General features: G+C 36.5%; 4 protein-coding genes and 1 long non-coding RNA gene across 7 annotated transcripts; 2 read left to right on the plus strand and 3 right to left on the minus strand.

Annotated features, from left to right (window-relative positions):
* Positions 1-488: 488 nt before the first annotated feature.
* HLH54F lies at positions 489-7,344 on the minus strand. 2 transcript variants are annotated; one of them, XM_046619101.2, is made up of 3 exons: positions 7,292-7,344; positions 5,384-5,775; positions 489-1,889 (listed from the first exon to the last, which is right to left on the minus strand). In XM_046619101.2, exons 2-3 carry the CDS (start codon positions 5,735-5,737, stop codon positions 1,671-1,673), a joined length of 573 nt encoding a protein of 190 aa, XP_046475057.1. In that variant the 5' UTR covers positions 5,738-5,775; positions 7,292-7,344; the 3' UTR covers positions 489-1,670. The 2 variants fall into 2 exon arrangements, with proteins under 2 accessions (XP_046475057.1, XP_046475058.1); XM_046619102.2 differs by having other exon boundaries at positions 5,384-5,772; positions 7,292-7,338.
* Positions 7,345-11,845: 4,501 nt separating this feature from the next.
* LOC124215562 (glucose-fructose oxidoreductase domain-containing protein 2) lies at positions 11,846-14,385 on the minus strand. The gene has a single exon (XM_046619099.1). It carries the CDS (start codon positions 14,016-14,018, stop codon positions 12,843-12,845), a length of 1,176 nt encoding a protein of 391 aa, XP_046475055.1. The 5' UTR covers positions 14,019-14,385; the 3' UTR covers positions 11,846-12,842.
* A 375-nt stretch (positions 14,386-14,760) lies between these two features.
* LOC124214828 (tRNA (guanine(37)-N1)-methyltransferase) lies at positions 14,761-16,891 on the plus strand. Its single transcript, XM_069134377.1, has 2 exons — positions 14,761-14,831; positions 15,422-16,891. The coding sequence occupies exon 2, from the start codon at positions 15,437-15,439 to the stop codon at positions 16,889-16,891; it is 1,455 nt and encodes a 484-aa protein (XP_068990478.1). The 5' UTR covers positions 14,761-14,831; positions 15,422-15,436.
* Positions 16,892-17,933: 1,042 nt separating this feature from the next.
* On the plus strand, positions 17,934-21,776 carry LOC124215560 (FAD synthase). 2 transcript variants are annotated; one of them, XM_046619097.2, is made up of 5 exons: positions 17,934-18,481; positions 19,097-19,343; positions 19,451-19,904; positions 20,237-20,375; positions 20,451-21,776. In XM_046619097.2, exons 1-5 carry the CDS (start codon positions 18,338-18,340, stop codon positions 20,874-20,876), a joined length of 1,410 nt encoding a protein of 469 aa, XP_046475053.2. In that variant the 5' UTR covers positions 17,934-18,337; the 3' UTR covers positions 20,877-21,776. The 2 variants fall into 2 exon arrangements, with proteins under 2 accessions (XP_046475053.2, XP_046475054.2); XM_046619098.2 differs by having other exon boundaries at positions 19,469-19,904.
* Positions 18,022-18,637, minus strand: LOC138190723 (uncharacterized). Its single transcript, XR_011176804.1, has 2 exons — positions 18,241-18,637; positions 18,022-18,157 (listed from the first exon to the last, which is right to left on the minus strand). It is a non-coding gene; the product is annotated as an uncharacterized lncRNA (long non-coding RNA).
* Positions 21,777-21,798: the final 22 nt, after the last annotated feature.

Consider the following 21,798-nt stretch of genomic DNA (forward strand, 5'->3'; position numbering starts at 1 on the left):
AATGGAGAACATTGGAGAAAAAGTGTTCAAAGACGAGATAAATTACCCAGAACTTTTCCTGATTTTACAGTTAAGAATTGTCATCACACATTAAATATGTACTAACCAGCAATAAGTACAATAAATAATTTTAACTCGGTTAAATTTACACCAAGTACGTGACAGCTTTCCTGACTCGAACGCAAGATCAAATATTATCCGGTCAGATATATAAAAAAAAAAAAAGTAACATTCAAACGTTCTGATTTTATTGAAAAATAAATTCCTCCGGGCCTCTAAATTTTGATTGTATAATCAAATCGATCGATTCGTTTTCCTCGACCGAAATAAACGACCATGTCGTTCGTAAGCGACGGTGAAATCCGGTCCCTCGTGATTATTGCAGTGCTACCGGCAGATCAGTAGACAGTTGCGCGGTTGTTTCAGTTGTTTGAGGACGAGATGGGATATATTATTTTAGTATCGGGTTTAAACAAAAGGTTCTTCACGCTGTTTATTTAACTTGTACGTCTATCCGACTCGCGTTCATCCTCCGCAAGATTACATCCTTCTCTTGTCCCTCGCCGCCGACCTCACTTTCATTTTCCTCCCTTCTTTTCCCTTCCATTCTCCCTCAAATTTCCCCTTACACACTTCCGGATACATGCCGCAGTAATGACTTTGACTCCTTCTTTTTCATCGCTTTCCAAATAGCGTAGATACAGAACGATTATTTCAAACGCAACGAATCAATCAGGTTACGCTTGCATTATGCTTACCACGGATTTACAGTTTATTATTTATAAATTGTTTATTTTATTCGACTAGCTGCGGCATTCTTTGGTTTTACATTCGTAAATATAATATTAAAATTAATTACTTTAATAATAACGATAGTTATTCATTAATAAATAAGGCACGCTGGAATAAATATAATCTAAGTGTAAAAATCTTCATCACGTCAATTAGTCGTACTAATAATAATAATAATAATAATAATAGTCATAGTAATAATAATCTTTATACGCATATACGAAATTTACTTCGTTGAATTACGAATCTATATATTTTCATCTCTGAAAGCCTCTAATTTTACTGTATATGATGTACCTACGATATCACTATTGCTTAGAATTATTTTTTCAAAATTTCCATTAAATCATTTGAAATTGGAAATTGAATTTTACCACCAATTTCAAAAAATTTCCAAAGACTTTTGTAACGGTACTATGTTTAAATCTATCCAAACTCCTATTTCCTCGTTTTCGTGAAAATTTAGAATATACGCACCGTAATAATACGAAACTTTGGTAATTCTTCTGTCATGATGAGAGTGTGTTGAAAAGTAAGTGCTTAACAGATTGATAAATACGAGAAGTGCTCGAGATTCTCGTGACACTAAAAAAGTATCTAATAAGTGCAACGTTATATGTATGCTCACCAATGATACGATTAACCCAGGAAAACATCGATGGAGTAAAAATCATCTGCTATCATAGTTTTTCATTAATTGAACGACATAATTTTTTTTTTTTTTTCGGCTGGGTCTTCTCATTATATTCTGTTTTACTTTTTTTCACACAATAATAATTTAGAGAAATTCCATCATCAGAACTGTGTGACAAATCGAATAAAACGAAATGCTGTTTTTGCTTTGATTTTAACAAAATAAAGTGATCTTATCAACTAGTTCAATAGTAAGGAAGCTGTGGTTCGTGATTATGACGAACGTGAATGGGCTGGTGATTATGATGATGGTGATGATTATGCACGTTTGGCTGAACGTCCAGCGGCGATTGCTGGTTTCGGTATTGCCCTCCTGGCGATGAAGAAGTCGATGATGATCCTGACGTGCAGTTATTGTTCATCAACATCGGAGCCCCCGTTCCTTGGATTGCGAAAGGCCACGACTGCGAAATGAATTAAAGTTTTTAATCATTTAAATATTGACAGTTCTTGCGAATTCTGGTGAAAATTTTTATCCAGAAATCGTTTGTTAATCAAACAAAAACACTCTCAGAGATTATGCTGAGGATAGAATTAATCTTTGAGAAATTTCTTTAACAACGTCTCTGTTACTGTTTCATGAGAAAAATAAATTCACTTTTTTAATTCTGCAAGTTCATTTACCCTAATACCGTTGTTGAGATTTCAACGTATCGAGTTTGTTTACAGGTAAAACATTTTCAGGCAAATTCACAGATTTTGCATCAAGTTTATTAATTTTCAAAAAAAAGATCTTCGGTTACGATAGTAATTGAAATTACTTGAATAAGAATAGTTTTAGAACATTTTATAGAAGTTCCGGAATTCTTTCAGGATATCGCCAAGCATTGGAAACCTAAAAATAGATTTTCAGGAAATGGTAGTCCACAAGTTTAAGTAATATTCGATTCTCACAAAATTGAGAAGGCGTTCTAAAGAACGGTCCAAATTAGTTGCGGAAAAGTCGGGTAATTTATCAGGACATTGCAGTAGAAGTTTTTTTAAAAAATACGTTCATTAATACTTGTTAATCGAACGATTTTAGATAATTGCATAGTTGCAGATGAAGTTTCACGAAGTCAGGAATTATCAGGCAATGATGAATTGAATTTCTGACCAGCGCTTGTAAAACATTTTTGCGAAAAACTAGTTCATTAAAAATATTAATTATCAGTGGTTCTTGTACGTCAATTCAATCTCAGTAGACTGTTTCGAAAAGAAGCCGCTCACGGTAATTCAGAAGAATTTTTCCACCTCTCAAATAACGAAGGATAAAGAATAGATGAGGAAAAGCGGTAACCTCGGTAATAAGTTAAAAACGTATTTTGGAGGAAAATGGATTAAAAAATGGGGGGAAAAACGAAGCGCGTTAAATAAGATGCGTGTAAAATGTGCTGCATCGCGTCTTGCGGGGCAGTAAAGAACCGAAAGTCGAACAACGGAACTATCTTGAAATTAATGGGCCGAGGGAGTGACGCTGTGATCTGGTCCACCTGGACAGACGTAAACAGGGAATGCCTCGGTGATGGCTGCCGCACATTGCGCCTACGTCGCGACGCCGATTGGAGCCACCTGGTTGCTCTCCTCGCAGTAGCTCCTGGTGCTCGGAACCAATCTCTGAGCTACAGACGAGCTCGCACTCACTGAATTCCCGAACAACTCACTTGCAATTCTTTTTTTTTTTTTTTTTTTTGTTCTCGCGGTTTTCGCCATCATGCCAAAGAATGCGTGTTTCGCGGATATGCAAAAATAAAGTGGGGGAGTAGGAGGAGATTAGAAAAATACGCGGCGGCCATATAAAAGTTTGAGGAAAGTAAACGGAGGAGTATTTTTCGTCAAATAACTTTTTTTCTCTCTTAATACACTCGTATTTTTTTTAGGACGCTTTGAACCGAATCGCATTGGCAATTTGTACGTGCAGATGTGATCCACGTCTTGTGTACGAAGCGATTAATTTTTGTTACAAGGAATTGTATCAAATTGAATTAGTTGTATATGATATATTAATTTTGACAGTTAAATCTCACGATATTTATGCAGCTACGTTCTTTCAGGGTATTGGGGTAAATTTCATAACGTTGCACAGACAGCTGGAAATACGTCACTTTTTGCGAGATAAAAGTAACATTATCTATAAATATTGAATTCGTTATACTTCAAAGACAGGCAGAATATATTCCAATTTCTATTTGTCAATTTTTTATTATGAAGAATTAGTGAAATTATTGCAAATGTTAAAGCTGATAAAAGATTAACACGAATCAGTAGAGTAATTTTGCATTCAATAGAATAATTTCAAGTTTCATAATTTATGTCGAAATTCTAAGTTGAAGATGTTTACATCTAATTTTAATCAGAAGCTCTCATCATCAGATAATAATTCTTAATAATAATAATTCTTTGCACGATCTCAATTATCCATGTTTCTACGAATATAATTCTGCCAATTTTCGAGTATCTAATTTAGTAGAATTAAGTATCTTCTATATAAAAATTCAAATTTATGCATCTTGGACCGTGATGTGGAAATTTTACTTTTTAGTCTTTTACTTTTTAGGAACGAGATATCGTTAATTGAATATTCGGAGATATTCCATGCACCGTAGACGCCGCGATAAATGCTCAGGTGGCAAAGGTTCGAATGAGAAAATCAAATGAAAACTGTTAAAAATATGTGTTGAAAAATGATTCGTAATATCGTGAATTAATAAAATCGAAGTAATCGCTGAAAATCAATTTCTGTAATTCTTCATTTGTGAATTATATCTTTAACGGATAGAAGTGATTCATTCGGAAATGAACATTCACTGTACGACGCTTGAGAAATGAACTGGTAGATATTAATCGAATACTCAGAATCTTCCAGCTTTTTCTCAAATATGTTTGGAAAAAGGCATGAATCCTAAAAAGAAATACTCTTCAATGTGATCTTGAATAAAAAATCAACCTGCATGAAAATTCTGGAGAAATATCTAATGAGTTGATATATAAACCACGCATTCATCCGAAGAGAACCCGTTTTCTCAACTCTATTCGTTTACGAATGATGCAAGATGAACAATTTCATGAAAGAAACTTCAGGAATATGCGAAGTAAGCATGTTCAAATTTTTTGTCTATATTATTTTATCAGGTAAATCATCTTCGGCGCCGATATTACACAAATATGTATGTTCGTTAAGTAATATTTCAATGACAAAGAGAAATCAATTTTGGAATAATTAGTCTGAGATCCGTTCTGAAATGGCACTGTTTAGATTAAAACAAAATACGGGTGAAGAAATTATTCGTAATCTATTACCAGTACTCGAGATATCTAGTAGAAAATTTATAATCAATTTTTCAATCCAACAGATAACTTAATTGCGATAAAATAGACAGTTCTCACTTCATCGGAATAAAATTTAGTCCATCTTCGTTCCGTATCGGTATTTATATTTAAATGTGATCATACATAATAAGTTCAGAATCCAACAAGCATTTTCTCGCTGCGGTAGAAATTTTTTTTTAAACATCGGGATATAATTCAATTCGAATAGAACGGTCTATAACAATAAATAGGTTTGCTTTATAAAAGTGTGAAAAATATTTCTTGGAATGCTCATCATCCAAAACAAATAATATTGAAAATCATGAACTTGCAGATTGAAATTTGGATTTTATTGGCTGTATAAAAAAAAAAAGTTATCGAGTTGAAAATAATCGAAATTAAAATTGTGTTCATTCTGGTAAAAATAAAACTGTACAAGCTCGACTTAACATCCCAGATAAATTATCGTCTATCATAAATTCATGTAAAACAAAAAACAGGAACTGATTTATTTAAAACGAGGATCGGCGGGTGTGATTTTTGAACTTATCGACAAACTTTTCAGGGAAAATTTCCACCTAAGATAATCGTATCAAATTCTCTAGCTCACCAATGCGAGTGACAGCGATCTGGTGGTTTCCGGATGTGATTCGCCCTCGTCCCGAAGAACAGCGCGAAGGTGGGCGATGTAAGTAGCGGCGAGCCTAAGGGTGTCCAGTTTGCTGAGTTTCGTGTCGGCCGGAACCCAAGGAAGGGTTGTTTTCAGCCTGCAAAAAGCCTTGCTGAGAACTCGCATCCTTGCCCGTTCCCTTGCGTTGGCCGCGTTCCTCGGCGCTCTCACGCCTTCCATAGCATCCTGAATGTGATCCCTGCTGCTTCCTCCGCCGTACTTTTCTTCCGAACAAAAATCTTCGTCCTCGATGTCCTGCAGCGAAGCCGTCGAGGCGCGTCGTTTTCGAGGCATCCCGATCAGTGTCCAGAATTTTTCCCCTCTTTTTTCTTCTTATTTCCCATAAAATGTATACACGGTTTTTGTTACACAAAAAATTTATCGGTATGAAATTGGTATGAAACTGTGTTATTTTTTCCTTTCTCCTTGAATACGTCACGTTGCGTGCGAAATTTTTGAACGATTCTTAAAATCTTCTTTATCACCTTCTGAATTGTACTCCGACACTTTTACGAGTAAATACTCATCCCTGGGATCGAAATGTAAAATATATTCAGTTACTCGGTTGCTGTTCGTTTGCTGATTGTCTTTTCGAATCGACGTACGATTGGGACATAATTTTACGGAATATTTGTTTTCGATAAGATCGAAAGTTTAACGACAAATTTGTAAATATCGCATCGTATCATAGCTGAGTTAACTTGGTTTGTGCATGATTATACGTATGGTATTCAAATGATTACCTCAGAAACACCATGACTATAATATAAACGTGAAAAGCTTTTTACAAAATTGCGAGAAAATACGCAACTGTAAAAGTAATTGCTACGGATCGCTGTCACTGTAATCGTAAAACTAATTGTCGATCAATTTCAGTCTCTCATATTTCCACTTTTCATTATATTATTAATTTACCACTGCTTACCCGACTTACGTTACTTACAGAGATACTTCGGATGTGAATTTTAGCAATTGTGATTGTGTTGACGTAAATGCATCGAAATTTTCGACAAATGCTCATGCGCTAGAAAATTCTCGGTCGAAAGGCTTACAGAGGTCTCAATTATAGAATTCAAATAAAAAGTCTATTAATCCGTGTAACAATATTATTAGACAACAGAGCAACCTTATTTAAAAAATCGTAACTAGTCTACTTCTGCATTATAATCCGCCGCACGTGAATCGCTGAATATTAGTAAATTAAAAGGGAATCTTCGTCCATTCCACCGATTTTATTCCATGATTCGCAACACGCAGTTTTTCCTTGAACCATTTTAATCTAAAATATGAATCCGTCCTGTCAATTGTGTAAAAAATATCGATTAAACTAACGAATTCCGAAACTGCGATTTTCTAGCCCTACTGCACACTGAGAAAAATTTCATTCGTTACAGTAACTAGAAAAATTCAGTAAAACAGATATCGTTAAAAAAACTGTTTGAATATTTGTGGAATTACAAAAAACGAGGCACGCGTAACCATTTTGCGCTATTGTCGATCCTTCCTTGGTAATTGCAACGCAAAATCAGTTAACATCAATTTATTGTTGCACAAGCATTAAATTATCACATCAGTTACAAGAAAATACATCAACAGTGATCGTAATGAGAAAGAATAGTAACGGATACTAGACTTTCTGCTAACAGCTAGAAAACTGATTTTCATTTTCTACCTGCAACTATATTTTGTCGATTGTGGTAAAAAATGAAAATATTTAAGGACCGAGCGATAAACTGAACTAAAAATTTCCCTCAGTGGCATCGTCCTTTTTTCCTGTGCTCAGTCTCTTCTCCCCTACAGCACAGCGAAACGAATCTAGGATACGATATCAACGGTTTCTCTACTTACGACCGATTATATGGGATATGGTATCCTTGCACCCGCGCAAACTGCACCGATCGCCCGTCAGGCGGAACTAATTGTTGGCGCTAAGAGATTTCCCTCGGCAAAGAGGGAGCGACGGGGGTGAGGAGGGGGCGAAAGAGGAACGGTAGGCGGGCGGGGGCGGGGGCGAAGAATCCACGCAACAGCGAAGAGGAAAAAGAGAGAAGGATGAAAGAAACGGGGAAGGGAAAAACGAACCGAAACGGCCTCGGACGGGTTTTGGGAGGTCCCGGAAAACGGGCGGGGCTCTTTGGACGACGTGCCGCCGCCTCTTATTCGGTCGCGATGGGCCGACGGCTGCGTCCACCTGGTCCTCGCGCAATTTCCGCCTCGGGCTTCACGCCGTCGCCATCGTGAGGAGAACTTCCCGGACAACGCTGAAGTCAGGAGTTGAAAATGTCTTTGCGTTAAGGCCGAAGGGCGTTCTTCGAGTTAGTTGAATAATTTGCGTTGAGCAGATTGGTTGGCCAATTGTCGATACGTTTCTTATTTATTCTTAGAAAAAAAAAAAAAAAAAAAAAACCACCAAAATGGGTATCGTAGCACTGAGAGAAATTTTTAGTTATAATACGGTTACCGCTCCGTCCTTAACTATTTTCATTTTATACCGAAATCAAAAAGTATAGTTGCAGGTACCAAATGAAAATTAGTTTTGTAGCTGTTACCGGAAAGTCTAGTATCCGTTGCTATTCTTTCTCATTATGATCACTGTTGCTATATTTTCTTGTAACTGTTGCGATAATTTAACGCTTGTACAACGACAAATTGACGTTGAAGCCTTGTTCAACTAAAAAAGTAGAGTAAACCGAACGAACTGATTTTGCGTTGCAATTACCAAAAAAGGATCGACGATAGCGCAAAATGGTTACGTGTACCTTGTTTTTCGTAATTCCAACAATATTCAAACAGTTTTTTTAACGATACATGTTTTATTGAATTTTTCTAGTTACTATAAAAAATGAAATTTTTCTCAGTGTGCTACAAGTAACTGTTTGGCGTGATTATAGATGACGATACTATATTTTCTAATATCGAATGATTTCTCGATCTTATCTTGAGTAATATGTGTGGGGAGATTCTCATTCTCACAATCAGTGCCTAAGGTCAAATGAATGGAAAGTAGAAATTTGATGTCTCGGTCCTGAGGGAAGTCCTCCTCAGAAAACTACGAATGTTTCTATCATTAAAAAGAGGTAACATGACTATCGTTACAGCCAGATATTCCCTGACATTAGATTGTTAAAGCAACACTTACATTTAATTACTTGTAAAATCTCATATCCAAGGTGAAACTTGTAAATAAATGTAAGTGTTACTTTAACATTATTATATAAATGACTATGTCACTGTAACGATAGTCATGTTAACTTTATTTAATAATAAAAATATTTCTAGTCTTCTGAGGAGGGTTTCTCTCAGGGACGAAACATCAAATTTAAACGTTTCATTCATTTGGATTTGACCTTTGACACCGAGAATCTCCACACTCTCTATTTTCTGGTTATTGCAACGTTACGCCTGTTTGTTTAGTTTTTGACATTTGTTTTAGTTAAATAAAGCTTTAACGTCAATTTATTTTTGTGTATCACGTAGAACTATATTTTTTGATTGTGGTAAAAAATAAAAAAGTTAGTGACTGCAGGGTAACCACAGCTGCTGGAAATATTCTTAATACACGAAATTGTTGTACGTTGATTATTTATCAAATTATTATATTCGTAAGTTACGGACGTTTCTTCAAAATTCAGAAACATGAAAAAATACCAGAACCGTAAACCATGACTTACATGTATATCGATGCTTCGTTTCCAATCGTTTCAGAGTTGTTAAAGATTCATCAGATTCGTTCAATTTCACATTTACGAATATGACTCATTTCATTCAGAAGACTATTTTCAATAAATTGATTGAATACTTTTTCTTATCGCGGTAGCATCGTTAAGCATTTACTTGTACAACGTTGCACCAATATTGATTACTATTAACAAATGGTCGTATTGAATTGACTACATAATATTAAAAAAAAACCCAAGGTCAGTGATTTTGTAGGAAATAGCCTTGTAAATAAACTGAGCCACAATAAAGTGAAATAGAACAAATCTGCTAGATTTCTAACAATTTTGAAGCGATTTGAAATGAAGCATCGATATCTAAGCTTTTGCTTGTAAGGAAAGTAATTTCTATTGTTGTATTTTTTAAGAGACATTCGTAGCTTACGAATATTAAAATTTGATATATAGTTAGCGCACGATTATCTCGTGATGGAATAATTGATTCTTAGCCAACCAGCCTCCATAATGGGACACGTCAATGAAACCTCAAACTGTTTCGATTGATATGAAATCTCAATTTCCAGTAAATCTTCATCAAACAAGCGTTTTCCCGCCTGTTTCAGTCAATTGAATTCAGTATAAGTTCCTAGTTATCAATTGGTACAAATAATATAAAAAATTACTGTGATCCTGAAAAGGCTCCTTGCCTCGCATTTTTCCCCTTCAAAAATTGAAATAATTTCACGCATATTAAATTTTTCATATTTATACGATATACTTTTTGGTATCATGTCAAAGAACAAAAAAAATACAGATAATTCGTGTCAATTTGTATGAAAATTTCTTCATTTTGATGTCTGATATATTCACGTATCGCATTATAATTGAAATCACAGCTGTTCACCAGTGATTTGGAATTGGGACATTCACCTTACTTACAAATATTTTTTGTTCCGTGTATATGATCGGGTAAACTATACATCTCACTTGGCCGGCGGAACGCCAGCTTCTACGCTTTGAAAGTTTTTATCCTTCGAAGCTAGAAACGGAATCGTTAAATCTCTAACTTTTTTTCCTGTTAGTACTGAATGCCGGTTTTAAGTTACTCGCTTTCTTCACTCGCCGTCCGCTCTTTAACGCCGATTTTATCAACACCGCCTGTGATCTTTGGCGATCTCCCTTCCCTGGTTCAAAACCCCGCCATATACGGTTAGAGGACGGCAAGAATTGAGTAGACTTAAATTGAAATAGAGTGATTTTAAAAACGAAAATCAATAGATATCTCACCTTCTGTCATGTTGACAGAACAAGAATGGACCGACTCGCATCGTTCAATCAGAAATATCTTACAATTAAACGAGAATTATTTACTTGAAATCAACCGCGAGTCTTCAATCCATTTTGATTCTGAGATATCTTGACAAAAATAGAAATCAATGCAAAGACCAATTTTGGTACAACCTGATTCATGTTATCTGGATTCATACATAAAGATTCGAGATTTAGGCATCAGCTGAATGTTTTGAAGATCATTTGGCCTATCGAATGCGCTTTATTCATTTGATTTGACTTGGATCTATTTTCTGATGTCGTAACGTGTGAATCAACGTCATATCATGTGATAAAATCCATTTGGGAGATACGACGTAGGAAATGTTGAATGAACGTGTTTTTGCATATAAAAAGAATTTAAATAATATGTAACGTGCATCAAATCAAAATACATTATTTATTTAAAATTTAACGTAAATTGTCAGTATTGTAATGCATAAGTTTTGATATCCATTCTCCAGGTTTTACAGAAAACAAAAAAAAAAACTGATCTGGAAACAGACAAACGATCCGAGAAAATTTCTTTTCCCTGAAAACTTGGGAAAAACATTTTTTCCTGTCCTAATGGATGGGCTTCCTTTTTTTCAGACTTTCTCCTTTCCACGGGTGAAATGGGAGTGTCCCGTGTCGAGCGTATTAATCCGGCTAAATACCTCATTGACGTAGTGTCATTCATTTCTTCGAAACAAGGACCGAGGGAACCGGGTGCGAATCCTGTAACACGAGGTGGAGCATGTACTTCTTCGGAGATCTTAAGACAGGGCTAGACGTCGAAGGCAGAGCAGTAAGTCAGTCTGACACGAGCTGGGGTTCTAGTCTAAGCTCAACCCAAAGTTAGCGGTTGACAAATTTCGGAAGGACCCCCAGCAATCCGACACTTTCTTCACCCTCTACTTTGGCCTTTCACCACAAAATAATAAAACATCGGCTTCATCTCGTGTTTCGAAAACGGGCGAGAATCCAAATTTTACCTTCGATGTACGATTTTTGAGAATACAGTCCTTTTTCATTCTTTCATGTCATGTAATAATCTATATTACATCATTATGGTTATTGCGAGATTTGTTATCATCCTATCCTCAATGTAATCTTGAAAATTTTCAGCAAAATTTTTTGGATGTCGGATGTATTATTATGCATAGCAACCTGACTTACCGACGGAGAATCGATGAAGGGTTGCGCCTAGGTGGACGCACTTCATCTTTCAAAGCACCTGTTGCTTATCCCTTTAATTCAATGTGGCGGGAGCAAACCTACAGAGTTCAACGACCCTAGCAGCGTCATAAACAACAGGTGATTGTGGCGAAATAACTGATGACGAGTTACACCTAATTGAATTTTTCGAAAAATTGATAATTTTGTTGCTGTTTAAATTATAACGAAAGTACTAAAATTCTAATCGCTCTATATATCTTTATTAATCATTGTTCAATAATATTTCAAAACTTTAAGGTGAAAAATAATCGAAATATTGATCACTGAAAATTGTATTTTGTACAGAAATAGAATAATACAATAATATTTGATCGAGGTTTGTAACAAAGAATAATTCCGTAGTATTTTCATCATCGTGCGTTAAAAATTCGATGAAAATTTAACATACGCATGATGTAAAAAAAAATAATATAAAGTTTTAATGGGATTCTAATCAATAATCAACAAAATGTTAATTATAAATTTATATCATATATATTCAAAAATATTGAATAAAACTGAAAGTTAGTCTTATAAATTGCACATTAATAGTGTCCTTGGGAATTTGTTAGCCAAGATAAAACTATTTGCGATTGTTCTTAATATGTAACGGTACTTTGTGAGAATTATAACTAGAATTTTTATCCTAAGTAAATAGTAAAATGAAGAGAAAAAAAGAAATTTATAAAATGTAACCACTAACTTTATAGTACACGTAAAATAAATTACAAGGTTGTAGATAGTAATGTTATCGTGACGCAACATTGGAAAAAGATTCACTATTTTCCAATTTCAGAATGAAAGAATGACATCACAGCAAGCTAAATTTTCAAAATATGAGCAAATCTTGCTTCATTATGAGTTTACTGAATTTGTGAAAATTATAAATTTGCGAAATAACGGAGTTCCTTAACATGCATCATTATACAGTAATATTATTAACTTCAACACAATAATAATTTATTCACCCGAGCTGCCTTGAAACTATCTTCAGTAATAAGATTCGTACATCTCCTACAGTTGAAAAATGTTAATACTGTTTAATGTTAAAAATAATGTAACTCAAACGACACATTAACTATGCAATAATACTAGCTAATACCATCTCTACAAAATCCATAAAAAATAAAAAAAATACAACGTTGTGAGTTACTCATGAAGAATATATGTTATAAATAATAAGAAAATTTGATTAAGCAGTTAGAGAAAAAAAATAATTATATTGAGATCGCCGTAGCCCTAACAGCTGCGCTGAGAAGTGGATTAGGATCTGGTTCCTCGGTTAGAACGCAGACCTTAATCCATTCCCTCCTTCTATTGCTTTGCCTAAGAGCATCGATAACAGCTTGAACATATAGACCGTCATCAAAAGTAGCTGCAGAGGAAACAGGTTCCTTTATCCAGCCCTTTTTGTCTTCGACAGGCTGAAATGCCTCCCGCAGAGCTCCTATCAACTTTCTCAACCCTTTGACATAGGGCAGGGGAATGGAGTCGGTGACAGGAGGACTCTGCTCTTTAATATCATCGACATCAAGATAGAGGATCTCTTCTTTGCCCCCATTGTTCACTCCCTCCTCTCTAAATCCATACAAATCCCCACCGCGTACAACTAGGTGGTCGCCACCCCCGCAGACCAATACTTCCTGATTTAACTGTCCAGGCAAGTGATTGCTGAGGGTGGCTGTGACCAGTGCCCCGCCGCTGAGCTCGAGCTGGAAGCTGCAGAAGTCGGGTGAAGAAATATGCCTGATTCCATTGATGAATTTCGTTGTCCTTGTGAACGTTCTGACCACAGCGTGAACCCTGATAGCGCGCTGCCCGACAAGGTGGAAAATCAGGTCGATAACGTGGCTCCCAACGAGGGCCAAAATCCCGCCACCCATCGTGTCGTTGCAAAGCCAGTCGTACCCGTCATGCAGCAGGCTGCCCATTTGGACTCGAACATCGATTACGGTGACCGGTCCTCTGAGGTATCCTTCGTCCAAGAATTTCTTCATCCTAACAAAGGCAGGGAGGAAGCGGAGACTGTGGTTGACGATGCTTATCAACGAGGGGTAGTACTGGGCCGCACGTACCATCTTGAGCGCCTCGTACTGACTTAGTCCTGCGGGCTTGTCACAGACGACATGCTTCCCGATGCCCAGAGCCTTGACAGCAATTTGGGCGTGCAGGTTCGGCGAACACATTATGAATATCAGGTCGACGTCCTTCCGCAGCAGCACATCGTCGATTCGACTTGTGTGGAACGGAATGTCCAGAGCGTCTGCCACTTCCGCCGCTTCCGACAAAGTTCTTCCCCATACTGCCTCGATTTTAAAACCCTTCTCCCGCAGGAATGGGACGATGACACGAACCACATGACCCGTACCGAATAACCCGATTCCTGGCAGCATTTGAGACTAAAGGACTTAGCGGTGTCGACGTTCACCGTGAACTGTGGTTATTAGCTGCGATATGTCCTGTGACTGGAGTCATTGATTCAACGTTCTACAGGATCGTGACGAATTTTCACCACAACATAACCTCAAAGTCTGTTTATCCTTCGCAACCTGTATTCCTCACTGACGATGAACTGTAATAATACAGGTTCAGCGATATTCCAAGCCACAATTTCCGCGGTGATCCATTCGGGATGATCGCGTCATGGACGGTTGCCAACTTTATTATCGAATGAATAATGTTCGTAGAAATTTGGGAAATTATTGGAAAATTGACGTCAATGCATTCGCGTTTCGTTATTCCGGCGGAACTTGCTTATGACTGTGATTGGTTGGTTCAGACCAACCCAGGGATTTTATTGGTATTCAGTCAGCAATTCATGTTTTCAAACAGCTTTCAGCTGGTGAATACGTGTTATATTTACGGTACGCTGTTGTTTTGTTGAGTTGTAAGACAGTTTCTCATTATGGCTATGTAAAACATTGCAACACTATACCTATAAAAAGAATATTTCAATGAAATCGATATTCGGAGAATGACTTATCGAAAGAATACAGACTGCAGTCAAGATCCTCAGTCAACGCAGCTGTATCGAAAATTTCATACAGCGCGCGTTTTTGTGCACCTTGAGGTAAACAAAGGAACAAAGGAATGTAAACAGGAATGCTGGAAATTGATCGTTAGGGACGCGTGCACGTGGACAGGATCGTGGATCAGTCCAGTTATCGCAGTACCGCCACTAAACGAGTCCATTGACAAAAACCGAGGTAACTATGACTAAATACATCCGTTAAATTTAATTATGGTTTGAACGCGGGGGGTTATCCTTTCATTTCCAGTCATGAAACGCAAGATTTAGCTCGCCTCGACAATGCCTAATATCTGAGAGCCTTATGTGAAAAGATGAGAATGAAACTGTATGAGAAAAAAATAACAAGCAACTGTTACTATCTCTAAAATATTATTGTTGTTTTACACATAATCATAAAATGAATTGAGCCTAAATTGTGTTTGTTAAAATCAGGAGACACACTGCTCTAGAATGCCAAAGTATTGTTTACTAATTTCGTAAAGGTATTGATCCATTTTACATTTTGTTTACATCAGAAGTTATTGCATTGCATTAGTTTCCTCTAGGTTGTCGTTGAGATTACCTTATAACGTAGCTTCAAATATCTGGTTGTTAAAAAATTCGAGTCTTTAAACTGAATATTTGAGCTTGACTTGCATGAACCTCTGATCAAATTTACCATTGATAGAGAATAGAGAGAGTTTCCGAATGAAGTTTGTAATTAATTTACATCGATGTCAAGATTCGGAATGTTGACTGTAGTAGATATTTGGTATTTTTGGGCAGTGTTGGTTCCGGTTAATGGCTGTGGTTGGATATTTGGTCGCTGCTCTTGCTACTTGTAACCGAAGAGGCTTGTCACGTCATATTTGCAATACCGTTATGGCTTCGTTGCTCGTTCCACCAACGTCGGTGAGAGGAATGACAAAGCTGGATCGTAGCAAGTTCACAACAATAGTAGAATTGCCTGTGATACGGCTGGGTAAAGCGAACCTTGCCAGAGTAATGCCTGCGTTGAAAAAGTACATGTTGAAGATGCAAAAATTCAAGCCAATCCAAAAGTATGACGACGCCGATGACGATGGAGGCAAAATAGCTTATCTGGATCCAGTCAAAGTCCAGAATTTTGAAGACATTGATGAATTAGACCAAAAGCTGCTCAGTGATAACGATGTAACCGATTTTTTCAAGAAGCGTGTCTCTCTCAATTATGATAACTGGCCTTACGACCAAGTCTTAAAAGCAGTTTTTCCAGAGGGAGCAGAGGTCCCTAATTCTTACAGCAAAATTGGCCACCTTGTGCACCTTAACTTGCGAGATAGTCAACTACCGCAAAAGCATCTAATCGGCCAAGTATTACTGGATAAAATATCCAACACTAAAACAGTGGTCAACAAATTAAATACGATTGATACGACGTATCGACATTTTGCCATGGAAGTATTAGCTGGGGACAAGGACACAATGGTCACCGTATCCGAACACGGGTTTCAGTACAAGTTTGATTTTGCCACGGTTTATTGGAATCCTCGTTTGGCGACCGAGCACCAGGCTCTAGTGTCATTCATCAAACCTCACGACGTGCTTTACGACGTTTTCGCGGGTGTTGGTCCATTTGCTATTCCAGCTGGGTGTAAGGGAAACCGAGTTATGGCCAATGATTTAAATCCTGAATCTTATAGGTGGCTGATAGAGAATGCCAAGTTGAACAAGACTCGTGGTAACGTAACAGCATTCAACAAAGATGGGAGGGAGTTTCTAAAGGTCGAAGTTAAGAACGATATATTAAAGAGACGGGACATTGGAACCGAAGGCTCTGAGCACATTGCGATGAATCTTCCAGGTATGGCTGTCGAATTCCTGGATGTATTCGCGGATTGGTTCAACAGAGAAGAAGCAGAAAAAGTCTGCAGAAAACCCCCCATTGTTCACCTTTACTGCTTTGTGAAGCTGGGGAAAGATGCAGACCCTCATGCTCTTGCCAAACTGCTTGTCGAGGAAAAACTTGGCCATACCTTGACCCCAGAGTCCTTACTAACTATACACCATGTTCGAAATGTTTCCCCCAACAAGGAAATGATGAGAGTGTCCTTTATGTTGATTAGCGATATTTTGATTGGATACAAACCAGTGGCTAAAAAGTTAAAAATTGATAATACAGATTTATTTCTTGATGAAAATGTTATAGGAAAAGATGGGAAAGAACAAGGCACACCACAAGACCAAAAATGTGTTCAAGGTAGCCGGAGCTCGTAGCCTCAAGCATAAAGCTAAAGCGCAGAAGGTCTCCACAGAACTAAAGAAAGTAAGTCGAATGCATCTTGGGAAAGACAGAGCAAAAATTTAAGGGATTTGTTTTTGCAAAAATTTTGGATCAATAATGTCAGAGTGCGAATAATATTGAACTTCTATTTTTAATAATTGACACCAAAAGCTGGGGATTCAAAATTTAAGACAAACTTTTCGATAACAATGCTAAAGTCGTTTTGGATAATCAAACTTGAAATGAACCGAATCTCTCTGCACAGTTGAACGTAAATTCCAAGAAGAAATCTGGTAAGGGAGGAAAAACAACGGAGGTGGACAAACAGTTGGTGGAGCTACGCAAAGAAGTCCTGCAGGGAAAACCGGGAAAGGTTGTCAAAGAAACGGCAAAAAAAACTAAAGCTAAACAGAATGCAAATGCCAATACTCGAATGGCGACAAGAGCTCAAACAGAAGCAGCGGCCAACTTAGTCGAGGGGATGCAAATATAAAAAAACATGTGAAAGAACACTTGTATTCTAATTCAATTTAAAAATATGTAAAGAACATTTATACATACGTTACTGTTGATTGTTATTACATACAAAAATATAAATTTATATGAAATGGCAGTGGATCTCCGACATGATTATAATAATTATCACTTACCGATTATCAAGTATGTGAAACATACATTGTTTCCTCGGAAAATGGCAATTGGCAATTAATTGAAGGCTAATTGAAGTGTTTTGCATTTCGATACATATATTTATGAATGATTGTATAAATAAATTAGTTTTACCATCAAATGAACAACAATTTTTTCCACTTCTACACTTGTTGCATTCCAATTTTCAAATATCTATAAGTCTGTATTTTAGATTATAAACAGTTTCTTCAGCGGATAAAAAACACCAGTATTTAATTTCAAAATATAAGAAACCGTTAGTTCGTTACCAAAACTGAAAGATCCAATGACAGTTATATAGAATTCCTATAATCTTATTTCGATTTTTTTTGTTATCTCGTCTCATGCAAAAAATGGTAACTCATCAACAGCTTGTACAATATTTTCTACACTATAGTATACTATTCTTGTAATTGCTCCAAAACTATCAATTGATACTCTTTTTGGTGCCATATTGCTGAGCGGCTCCATTATTTTGAATCAAAAAAAAAAAAAATCACATATTATTACCTCTAATTTTATTACTCCACAGTATTTTTGTCATGGGAATATTTTAAAAATCGGTGTTCAGCCAAACCTTATCTTGTAACCTAAAAAGAATCATTGCCATCTCAAGTTCCCGAATTAGATATTTCATTCTTGTTTGTAGAACTTAACATATTAAGTCGCTTACTGTTTCGTGTATGTAGATCATAATTATAAGATCTGACATCTTACGTGATTTAATCTTAGCAGCTTGCATCATCTTGATTTATAAATTGAATAAAATAATGGAGGAGTACACAGCTGGTATCGTTATTGTGGGAGATGAAATCTTGCGTGGCCAAGTAACAGACAGAAACACATCTTACTTGGCAAAAAAACTAGCAGCTATTGGCATCAAATTGCGCAAAGTGGTCACCATTCCAGACGTAGTATGCATTACTTTTTAATTATTTGTTAAAATTTGATTAGCAGTTTCGGTACTAGGGTATAAAACTGATTCAGATCTTCGGAAAGTACAACACAGGCGAAAGAATTTATAATTTAATTGAACATTCTTCATATCTTTCACAAAGTGTTCAACTTTGGTTTTGGATTGCACAACCAAACTTCCATTACACGTTTCACTCATGTTTATCGGGGAGATATTTTTTACTGCAAGTACGTAATTAAATCAGTTGTTTTATGCTTTAGCATACGTGACAGTCGTGACATTAGGTACATAAAGACAAAGCAATATTACTATTCAGCATAGTCATTTTTATTTTAATGGTCTTTCCAAGATTGCCATTAGATTCGTTTAAAACTCAGAATACCGAAAGATCGTGAATCAAAATCATCAGTCACAAAAAACTGGTGACCTAAATGTATATTTGCAGTGAAACTACCCAATACATTTTTATGCCCACATTTGTAAAGAACTAAATTACATCACTAACTGATATAGTAAGAATATACTCTCTTCTTGAAAAATTTGTCTAGAGAGAAATTTTTACTGCAATCATTATGCTTGTTTAAATTCAATCTAACGAGTACGTTTCTCACAGGTAAATGAGATTGCTGACGAAGTACACCTTGCGTCAAAAAAGTTCTCGGTAGTCTTTACAGCTGGTGGGGTTGGACCTACTCATGATGATGTTACCTATTCGGCTGTTGCCAAAAGTCTGGGTCTCAAATTGGAAGAAAACAAAGAACTAGTAACCATTTATGCCGAACTATTTCTTGGGAAAAGCGAAGCGAGGCGACTTGCCAAGGTTCCCAGTCCATGCGAAATAATTTACGTTCCCTCATCAGGTATACTATATTTCATATTCGTTGGTCTTGACTTGTATTCTTGTCTTATGACTTGAAATAAAACTGAATAATAGTTGTTGCTTTTGATACCAATGTTTTTACAACAGTCTCGACAAATTTATCAGGAAAAACGTATCCCGTGATAAAAGTTGCCAACGTCTATGTTTTGCCTGGTTCTCCGTTGTACTTTTCTCAAGCGGTTGATGTTATCGTTCCTCAACTACCGAGGGGAACACCTGTGCATACAGATTTTATTGACGTGAACCTTGAAGAGTTGGCATTTGTGGATATTTTGGATGACTTTGCTAAGCGATGGGAGGGCCAGCTTAGCATTGGAAGTTATCCACAGCCAGAATCTACCACAATAACTAGGATAACAATTGAAGGAGGTCAATCTGCAGTTCAAGAAGCAAAAATGGATCTCCAGTCTGCTCTGATATCCAGAGAGATTTCTTCCAGCAAACAATTCACTCTCAGTCATGCCCGTGCCGTTGAAGCGAGTAGCAAACAACAACCACATATTAAAACTGCAATGGATATTCTACAGCGTTGTTATGACGAGTAAATATATCTGCAAGTGTAATACTGAAATCAAAGTGCATGTGTTATTGGAGAATTAATTACTTGGAAAAAATTACACGCGTGCATCAAATCCGTATAGATTTAATCTATTTTGGATAAGTTTCTCACATTTCCACCAAGATTTTTGTAAAATCTACAGGAATTCATCAAAGCCCATAACTTTGTGAAATTATGAATCATGAAACTCTGTAGAACTTGATAAGATTACAGAGTACGTTATTTACTCGTTTTGTGGTATTTAACACGGTAGCTTTAACAGGTTTAGCGTGTTATAATGTCAATGTCAAATATCAACTTTTTTGTTTTTTTAGGAGCCCTGATGCGATATTCGTCAACTTCAATGGTGGTAAAGATTGTACCGCGGTGCTTTATCTCCTAGCTACTGTTGTCAAGCTCAGAGGAGCCCCACCGCCTGTATGCCTTTATATATCAGACGATCCGTTTCCTGAGGTATGACATAAAACTACGAAATCATCTGCCGTTTCTTACCAGTATTAGTACCTACTTTTGAGTACATATTTTTAGGTAGACGAGTTTGTCGACAATGCAGTGAATTTTTATGGGTTAGAAATACTCAAGATGAAAGGTTCGATAAGGGAAGCCCTACAGCTGTTTCTCGATAGTCATAAAAATCTTAAAACCGGAATAATGGGAATGCGGAGAGGTGATCCCGGGGCAGATAAGTTAGATTTTTTTTCACCGACAGACAATGGATGGCCATCCATGGTACGTGTCAATCCTATCTTAGATTGGACATACAAACAAGTGTGGGACTTTTTGATTACGCACAACGTGTCCTATTGCTCCTTGTACGATCAAGGATATACCAGTATCGGTGCTAGAGCAACAACAAAGCCAAATCCGTTGTTAAGGGACCCCAATAATCCCACGCAATACTTGCCGGCATATACATTGACCAATGATTCTCTAGAACGGCATGGCAGAGGATAAAATTACAGTATTTTTAACGTCTGATCCTTAGGACACTTTAAGTTCTGTGTGGGATTATGCGATGTAAAGAACTTTCATTTTGCATAGTTATTTAATTATTGCACAAGCTTGCGCTGGTTGTGAAGCACGTTGCATTTTTTTGTTAGATAGAATTTTACACTGCAGAAACTTTTGTATTGCAATAGACTAATAGAAATCAACAATTAATAGCTAAAACTACTGTGTATTACATTTAATATCAGATTTTTTGTTTAGACTATAAGAGATACTTGAATAAATATTGTAGTTTCTGGGTGCAAGTATAATTTTGAATTTTTTTTCTCATTATTAGAGTTACCTATTCCTAATTATTACGTTGAAGCAATACATATGATGTTAATCAATTGACCTTCCAATCGGACAATTCTTTGTTGAATGTTCGAAAGAAATTGATAATACATCTTACAGTATGTTAGATGTCACAATCTGATGTCTTGATTATTTGCCTGTTTATAATATAGACAATCCTTGCGAAAACTGACATATGTTTTCAGCATCATTTGTCAGTGGTTAGAAAAAAGAAGTGATTGCAATTTCTGCTGTACTGTCATTTTTTAATGACCATAAAGATTAAAACTTCTCAAAATCATTGACATATATGGAGACTGTGTATGAATAGTTTTATATTGAGAGTAGCTGGTGGATATACTAAATGAAACAGTATAATAGTCGAAATATTGGATTTTGATTTACTCTCCATCCGCGAAAAAAAATTAGATGACAAATAGACAACAGATAGAAAGAATTGTTCCCTTAGCATAGTTTAGTGACAGTGAATTTGACTTTGAGAATTTTTTGCTGACCAGGGATAAAGAGCAGATAATCCTAAGCTCAGCTGGGCGAAGCCTTACCACCAGGGTTAACTGGATTAGGGTTTCAGGCA

This window comes from Neodiprion pinetum, chromosome 3 (assembly GCF_021155775.2).
Source record: "Neodiprion pinetum isolate iyNeoPine1 chromosome 3, iyNeoPine1.2, whole genome shotgun sequence".
In the NCBI taxonomy this organism is placed as follows: domain Eukaryota; kingdom Metazoa; phylum Arthropoda; class Insecta; order Hymenoptera; family Diprionidae; genus Neodiprion; species Neodiprion pinetum.